Source organism: Mercenaria mercenaria, chromosome 3 (assembly GCF_021730395.1).
Source record: "Mercenaria mercenaria strain notata chromosome 3, MADL_Memer_1, whole genome shotgun sequence".
In the NCBI taxonomy this organism is placed as follows: domain Eukaryota; kingdom Metazoa; phylum Mollusca; class Bivalvia; order Venerida; family Veneridae; genus Mercenaria; species Mercenaria mercenaria.
The window spans coordinates 56,606,370-56,615,820 of NC_069363.1; the positions used below are offsets into that span (position 1 = coordinate 56,606,370).

Sequence of the window (9,451 nt, forward strand, 5' to 3'; positions counted from 1 at the left end):
GTACTGTGAGTACTGCTCTCTGAGTATAGAGTTCACATTACCATGAGTACTGCTCACTCAGTAGTTTTCACGGTACTCTGAGTACTGCTTACTGAGTAGTTACCTAGTAGCATTCACGGTACTCTGATTACTGTTCACCGAGAATGAACTAACGGACATGTTTTAGCATAAATACTTTTGAAGTCTGAAAATTGTCCTGAAATCATATGCTAAGTATATACTTTTATCTATCCGATATTTGTGTTTTATGATTATTTGACCTCTTGACCTTCAATCTGCATAATATTTTTAGGCAATTTATGTTAAAAAGTTACTCATAAAGTCTGACATGTAGTAAAATATTAAACAGAAAAAAAATCAAAATTCGTATGAAAATGTAGACATGATGGTTTGTTTAAACATTGTAGTCATCATTAGTTTTGTGACGGCCATCTTGGACGCCATTTTGGAACCATTTATGCCTATTAATGCCGGCAACCTGATAAACTTCAGACCTTTACGAACATTTTGGTATATAACTTGCCTTGTTAAAAATTGGGTCCGGGTTCAACTTTTTGAATGGCCTAATTGTCGCTCTACCATTTTTGCTATCGCATATAGCGGAGAGAGTTCTGGCACTGCTCGTCTAGAACTAAGGCATCTGGATTCTTCCAGCGAGATCTCAAATTAGACTTGAAAATATAATTTTTTCGAAAGGATAAACTGTAGAACGTCTGAAAAAAAAATAGGCGTTGTTTCTCCATCATCGTTTCGAAGATTTGTTTTCGATCTAGTGCAATTCATAATTTTTAAATCTGTTTTATAACAGTCCGTGAAGTTTGCCATAAGCAGACCTCATGTATTACATGTTATAGTAAGTTACTGAGTACTTTTTAAAAAAAAATGATAAAAACCAGGGATGGTTGTTTACTATATTCTTCACATTTCCTCATTAGCAAACATGCGGGAACATAGCCGCCAACTAATTATTGTAAAATGATATGTAATTACCTCTCGTGGAATCCGCATACGACTTACGGACACATGATACATAGAGCAAACAAATTTATTTCGCCTGGAAATTTAGTTGATGTTTTATATAATTAGTTCTCCGCAGGACTTTGAATAAGAAGGAATAAAAGTCGAACGCTAAGAATTCAAGAATCTTATTTTCTGGAAATCGTCGATGTGTATGATTTGTTAATGTTGAAACGCTTGACGAAGCCGTCTGCCGAGAATAATTTGCACAGAGAATTGGACATACCAAGCCAATCAGTTTTAGCGTTTGACGTTGTCGTGGAAGCAAGAGCCTATTTACATTTTTCGACAGACTGATCTTGAACGGGATTAAGGCGTTGGATGCCAATTTCAGATGTGCTTACAAACTGAATAATTTGCCCGGTCCTTTTGGAATATAGGGAATTTCTTTAAGAACATTTGATACAGATTGTGCGTGCAAATAAACATCTATTAAAAATATTCATTTTTATTTGTCAACAAGAAGCTAAAAATAAAGAAATCGTACGCTATTAAAACAGTAATAGAAGATACAAGGATTGTATAATTAAGTTGTAAATTGCTGCAATGGAAAACAAATTGATTTATATTGCATTAGTATTACTGACATCATTGGTAAACATAAACTGTGCAAAGCAACGAATCCAGTCTTGCAAAGCAACGACACCGGACGTTCTTGGTCCGTACTACTTTCCCAATCCGCCGCGCAGACGACAGATATGTGACAGAGATCCAGCGTACCATGATCAGCGTCATCTTTTAGTTGAGGGGCGGGTAATGGACGAATCCTGTCAACCGCTCAGTGGAGCTCGAATCGAAGTATGGCAAGCGGATCACGAAGGGCATTATTTATTCAGGGATAACTGCCGAGGATACTTTTTCTCTGAAAATGGCGGCCATTATGCATTTTTATCACTTCATCCGGGTACTTACTCTACGGATCCTGAAGGAGGATTATTTCGACCTGCGCATATCCATTTCCGCGTTCTGAAGCCAGGTTACGATATTTTAGTAACGCAAATGTATTTTGCAGGTGATCCAAATTTAGGACGGAATGACTCGTGCACAGCGTGCTCATCTGATCGCTCGGACCTTATTGTTGAGCCCAGGGAAATGTGTCCGGACAAAACAGGAAAGTTTTGTTTTAGCATAGCCCATTTTGATATCGTCTTGAAGCGTGGTGGTGATGTGTTGGTTGTGCCGGATATTGATGATTCTGCAATGGAATTGATGGACATTGCTGAGACTGGCAAATAACACAAAGGTAATTCAAAGAAGTATGTCGTGAGTTAATACAATTTCTTTAAAGGTTTTTAGTGTATTTTAACATTAAGCTCATTTGTAAGCTAACGGGAAACATTAATATTTGTGAAGGATTTTGCTGCACGTGGATTGTGGCATTAGTCACCATACGACACACACAAAAAAATGAAATAAAATGCAACATACGGAAAAATGACTATACGGGAAATACGAGACGGATGTATAACATGTGACACTGTATATGATGCTCTGTAATTCTAGTGCGTGCTTTACAAGCTCTTCGGAACTATCTAAATATTTCTTATTGTCGTATTTTAAGGTGAAAACAATAAATATGACTTGTGTAAATGTTTTTATTAATTTTATTTATTAAAGGGAACATCTGTGGTAAGTTGACGCCGTTTTCATAATTGCAAACACATCCACATGTAAACAGTATAGAGTGGTCTGTAGTGGTTTAGGAATCCGCTTCGTGAACGGGAAATCGAAGGTTCGAACCGCTGGTGGATCCGTTCCAATGGCCGCTTGGTAAGTGGCCAAGGATGTTTAATAATGGTTACTGCTTGCCTTCATGCCTGTTGCCCGACGTTAAACAAAAGATATGTACAAAGAATAAGTTAAAATGACTGGTCTTTTCGCAAGTGGCGGCACAAAATAAAACTTAACATTCTGTATTGTGGACAAAAATGTTGAAAGCTGATAATGTAATGTATCCGTGACTCGATGTGTCATTTTCAGTTGCAATCTGCATACATTTCCTTACGACGTTTCAAAGTAAAGGAATGGTTTCCAGCAATTTTATGACGTTTGGAATCAATTTTTGCATTTCTTCCTAACGGCCTCTGTAAATCACATTAGCATGTAATGTGTAGTAAAGAATGTTTTCAATACAGTCCTTTAAGTCCTCTTATATAATTATGTACCGTTCAAAATTCAGCCTATTATCAAAGAAAATTGTAGTTTTTCTACTACATGTACTTGCTTTTTCTGGTGGTCGTACCTCATTCCACAACGTATCGCGTGCCGCCACAAAAAAAACAACAAAAACAAAACAACATTATTTTGCATACACCTTACAGTGACCACCATCATATAAGAAACATTTTGCAAACAAAAAAAAATGTTTGAAAGAGAAAAAAAAGTCAATGATGCTTTTTTTGGCAACTCAAAATATCAACTTTTTGCATTTTAAGGAGGATATGATAAACGTTTTATGGATTATTCCGATTTTCCATACTTGTACTTTCAAAATGCTTGATAAAACTTAAACAAAACTACATTAAGGAATGTTTTTGATTAAATCTTCTATGTTACTTTTGAAGATCCGGGTTACCCGGTATATTTTATTTAGTCTTTTGCTGCATTTGAAACGGTTATATTTCTAAACAACGTGCCTTTTGTTACACAAAATAATTCACATTAAACATTTTCTGACATCATTCACCAGTCCCAAGAACTTAATTAAAGATATGTTAGACCGAAATTCATATTTTAAAATATGAACAATTACTTCATAGTATCAACTTAAACATAAAATTAACATGTTTGTGTGTATATAAACAGTAAAATGTGTTTTAGATTTAAAATAGTACACACCTAATACATGTATATGTAACTAAAAATGCGTATAAGCACTGAACAACTAGAAGTTTTTAAAACAAAGAACTGTTTCACATGACATTTAATTGTGAACGTAGCTATGAAACACAATTTATAATTGAGCCGCACCATGAGAAAACCAACATAGTGCATTTGCGACCAGCATGGATCCAGACCAGCCTGCGCATCCGCGCAGGCTGGTCTGGATCCATGCTGTTCGCTAACAGTTTCTCTAATTGCAATAGGCTTTGAAAGCGAACAGTATGGATCCTGACCAGACTGCGGGGATGCGCAGGCTGGTCTGGATCCATGCTGGTCGCAAACGCACTATATTGGCTTTCTCATGGTGCGGCTCAATTATAATGAGTCAAGTAAAATTCATTTGAAGAGGATTCTTTAATTAAGATTCAAATTTAGTATCTAAAAATAATTATGCTCACTGGATATCTTTAACTGTTCGTTACAGGAACTTCTTACAAATAACAAATGCCACCAATGCATTAGAGTATTTTGTTTGCATCCAAAACAAGTTAAAACTTCGAAAAAAAATGGAATTTTGCACATCATTTATAAAGATTCAAAACGTTGATTCTATACACCATTACATGTCCCACTTTTTTTTTTTGGGGGGGGGGGGGGGGGGGCATAGAAAATGTTTCTTTTTCAGCTTGCAGTATTTAACCGTATACATCGTCCACCAAACGAAACGCGACAATTTGCAACAAATAATGTGTTATATAACAGGATTCTGCATGCTGTTTTTCTAAATAAGATATCCAAGCTAGCTACCTTCATATTTAGAAAACCAATTTATTCTGATTGTATGATATTTGCAGATTAACAGTATCCAATTTGCTGTTTACATACAACACTAAGTTTGGGTGCGAAATAACATATTGTACAACCTGTTAGCATGTACGTTGATATTCAATGAACTTATTATATAAACAGTTCAAGAGGCCAAAAAACAATGACAATGTCTAACAGCTCTATGTACTATAGTATGCGAAATTTGCTGCTTAAATTTTAAATACAGAGCTTCATATAATTTCAGGATTTTCATCTCTATTAAGTCGACAAGCAAAATGTCATGATGGTCCATATCGCTCATCCGAGTGCCACTGTTCCCGTTGACAAAGCGAAAGTCTGTACAGCGTGTAACAGAACTCTTTATTTCATATATAAGTCCAAAGCTATGAATGCTAATTTATCTAAATGCTAATAAGAATTTGGGATAAGGGTCTTAGTCTTAAACACGACACGTCCGTAGTTCTCTTTCTATGGTAACAGTTGTGCCAAGTTATTGGAATATCCATACAAGAATTCTAGATGGGCAACACCAAGTCAAAGTGTTAATGATGTTTTATGAGACACACTGACCTAATGTTTTTACAAAGATGAGCCAGTTTCAAAACTGTCATAGATTTTATAAAGACAAACATCCTGACCACATTTTATTTAAATCAGATAGAACAGAAATTGTGGCCTCTATTTTCCAAGATGTGTCACATTGACCTACCATCTGATCCATGGTGACCCAGTTTCGAAGGAAGTTACGTATCTAGGATACATATGGGACCATGAGCCATATACTAGTCTTAAATATATATTACAATGATAATGTTTTCTAAGAAAAACATTGCCAATAAGTCATTTTGATTTTTCCCCCAATTAATGTTTCATTGTCACAGGGGCAAAAAAAAATAATCCAAAATGACTTTTTGGCAACGTTTTTCCCAGAAAACATTATCACTGAAATATATTTGAGTGTATAATGGTTCATGGTCCCATACTGTATCCTGGATACCTAGATTCCACCTGTGCTTCGAAACTGGGTCACCCGGGATAAGACCGTGTTAAAAACTCAAAACTGCGTCGCCAACAATTTATGATCAATGGATGGACTATTTTAGAATTGATAAAAAAGAAAAACATCAAAATAAATATGCGAAAGTTTGGAAAATTTAGTTACTTCACGAACAATGGATAATTTTTAGTCATCTATATATGCGACAATATACGATCTTAGTTATACCTTTAATCTTAAGGCTGTTTATGGTTTACTGGACACAGGACTTATTTTGAATAACATTCGCAAGATTCCATATGATTTTAATGCACTGAATTTCTGCCGGCGACAATGCGCAGCGGCGGGTAGTAAAATTGTAAAAAAAAAAGTTTTAACATATATAAAATTATATTATATATTAATCATATCTCATTTTCATTTCCAGTGCAAAACCCAGCTATAATTAGGTAGTTATTATTTTGATCAAATGTAGTTTTTGTTAATTTTCTGTTGGTCTATATTTATCTAAAATTACATTCAACGTACCCATTGATTTAACTGTCAGAGATGCACGGAGATATTTAGCTACATGTCTTTAACAAACTGGAAGTAAAGTTTGTCCAACATCATTTTAGAGGTACATGTGCATTAACATTCACTCGAAAACAAGTGTATCTTTAATTTCTTATTTCAGAGAAGAAATTCACCTTTTGGGTCAAAATTGTTAACAATTGTAACTTTTCCAATGCAAAAAGACGCCGAACTATTCACAATAATTATGGCGATGTCCGCGGTTTAGTGTTCTTGTGGACATATTCAAAATCAGCGTACAATTTGTCTTATTAGATTACTCAGTTTAATATGCAGTGGTTCTTACAATTCCTAAATACACCTGAAGTGTATTGCTAGATCTTTGGGAAAAGTTGCATAATTTATAAAATAAATCCACCTACTCCTGTACCAGATCGTACGGAAAAAATCAATGTGTATGATCATTTTCTGACTGGATGTATTAAACAACAAGAGGGCCAAGATGGCCCTAGGTCGCTCACCTGAGAAACACATCATAACAGTGTAAACATGTTTCCCAGATGACCCATATTTGAACTTGGCCTAGATTTCATCAAGGCAATCATTCTGACTAAATTTTATGAATATCCAGTGTAAAATGCAGCCCCTATTGCATACACAAGGTTTTTCTTTAATTTGACCGGGTGACCTAGTTTTTGACCCTAGATAACCGTTATTCAAACTCAACCTTGATTTCATCCAAACAAATACTGATCAAATGTCATGAACATCTGGTGTAAAATGCAGCCCCTACTGCATACACAAGATTTTTCTTTGATTTGACTTAGTGATCTAGTTTTTGATCCAAGATGACCCACATTCGAACTTTACTTAGATTTCATCAAATCATTCTGACTAAAATGCATGAAGATCAATTGAAAAATACAGCCTCTATGGCATACACAATGTTTTTCTTTGATTTGACTTAGTGATCTAGTTTTTGATCCAAGATGACCCACATTCGAACTTGACTTAGATTTCATCAAATCATTCTGACCAAAATGCATGAAGATCAATTGAAAAATACAGCCTCTATGGCATACACAATGTTTTTCTTTGATTTGACCTAGTGACCTAGCTTTTGATCCCAGATGACCCATATCATAATCCTCCTGGATTTCATCAAGGCAATCATTCTGACTAAATTTTATAAATATCCAGTGTAATATGCAGCCCCTATTGCCTACACAAGGTTTTTCTTTAATTTGACTGGGTGACCTAATTTTTGACCCCAGATAACCCATATTCAAACTTGACCTAGATTTCATCCAGACAAACATTCTGATCAAATTTCATGAAGATTCAGTATATAATGCAGTCCCTATTGCATACACAAGCTTTTTCTTTGATATGACCTAGTTTTTGATCCAAGATGACCCATATTCAAACTTGACCTAAATTTTATCAAGGCAATCGTTCTGACCAAAATTCATGAAGATCAATTGAAAAATACAGCCTCTATCGCATATACAAGGTTTTTCTTTAATTTGACCTAGTGACCTAGTTTTTGACCACAGATGACCCATTTTCGAAAATGGCCTAGATTTCATCAAGGTAATCATTCTGACAAAATTTCATGAAGATCAGTGGAAAAATACAGCCTCTATTGCATATACAATGTTTTTCTTTGATTTGACCTAGTGACCTAGTTTTTGACCCCAGATGACCCATTTTCGAACTCGGCCTAGATTTCATCAAGGTAATCATTCTGACCAAAATTCATGAAGATCAATTGAACAAGAGGGCCAAGATGGCCCTAGGTCGCTCACCTAAGAAACACTCCATAACAGTGTAAAACATGTTTGACCTAGTGATTTCATGGAAACAAATATTCTGACCAATTTTCATTAAGATTGGACCAAAAAATTGGTCTCTTGCGATAAAACAAGCATTTTCTTAGATATGACCTAGTTTTTGACCCTAGATGACCCATGTTCAAACTCGACCTAGATTTTATCAAGGCAATCATTCTGACCAAAATTCATGAAGATCAACTGAAAAATACAGCCTCTATCACATACAGATGTTTTTTCTTTGATTTGACCAAGTGACCTAGTTTTTGACCTCAGATGACCCATATTCAAATTCGACCTAGATTTTATTAAGGCAATCAACCTGACCAAATTTCATAAAAATCAATTGAAAAAAACAGTCTCTATCGCATACACAAGATTTTTCTTTAATTTGACCTAGTGACCTAATTTTTGACCTGAGATAACCCATATTCAAAATCGACCTAGATTTCATCAAGGCAATCACTCTGACCAAATTTCATGAAGATCAATTGAAAAATACATCCTCTATTGCATACACAATGTTTTTCTTCGATTTGACCTAGTGACCTAGTTTTTCATCCGAGATGACCCATTTTCGAACTCGGCCTAGATTTTATCAAGGTAATCATTCTGGCTAAATTTCATGAAGATCAGTTGAAAAATACCGCCTCTATTGCATACACAAGGTTTTTCTTTGATTTGACCTAGTGACCTAGTTTTTGACCCGAGATGACCCATTTTCGAACTTGGTCTAACTTTCATCAAGGTAATCATTCTGACCAAAATTCATGAAGATCAATTGAAAAGTACCGCCTCTATTGCATACACAAGGTTTTTACGTGATATGACCTAGTGACCTAGTTTTTGACCCCAGATGACCCATTTTCGAACTCGGCCTAGATTTCTTCAAGGTTATCATTCTGACCAAAATTCATGAAGATCAATTGAAAAATACCGCCTCTATCGCATACACAAGGTTTTTCTTTGATTTAACCTAGTGACCTAGTTTTTGACCCGAGATGACCCATTTTCGAACTTGGCCTAGATTTCATCAAGGCAATCATTCTGACCAAAATTCATGAAGATCAATTGAAAAATACCGCCTCTATCGCATACACAAGGTTTTTCTTTGATTTGACCTAGTGACCTAGTTTTTGACCCGAGATGACCCATTTACGAACTCGGCCTAGATTTCATCAAGGCAATCATTCTGACCAAAATTCATGAAGATGAATTGAAAAATACAGCCTCTATCGCATACACAAGGTTTTTCTTTGATTTGACCTAGTGACCTAGTTTTTGACCCCAGATGTCCCATTTTAGAACTCGGCCTAGATTTCATCAAGGTTATCATTCTGACCAATATTCATGAAGAAGAATTGAAAAATACAGCCTCTATCGCATACACAAGGTTTTTCTTTGATTTGACCTAGTGACCTAGTTTTTGATCCGAGATGAC

At 35.4% G+C, this 9,451-nt stretch overlaps 1 protein-coding gene across 1 annotated transcript; it reads left to right on the plus strand.

The window, feature by feature from the left end:
- Positions 1-1,029: 1,029 nt before the first annotated feature.
- On the plus strand, positions 1,030-2,607 carry LOC123523475 (catechol 1,2-dioxygenase-like). The gene has a single exon (XM_045301144.2). The coding sequence runs from the start codon at positions 1,564-1,566 to the stop codon at positions 2,251-2,253; it is 690 nt and encodes a 229-aa protein (XP_045157079.2). The 5' UTR covers positions 1,030-1,563; the 3' UTR covers positions 2,254-2,607.
- Positions 2,608-9,451: the final 6,844 nt, after the last annotated feature.

Excerpts from the sequence above, each read along its gene's own strand:
- LOC123523475 (XM_045301144.2), top strand. The coding sequence starts at position 1,564 with ATGGAAAACAAATTGATTTATATTGCATTAGTATTACTGACATCATTG.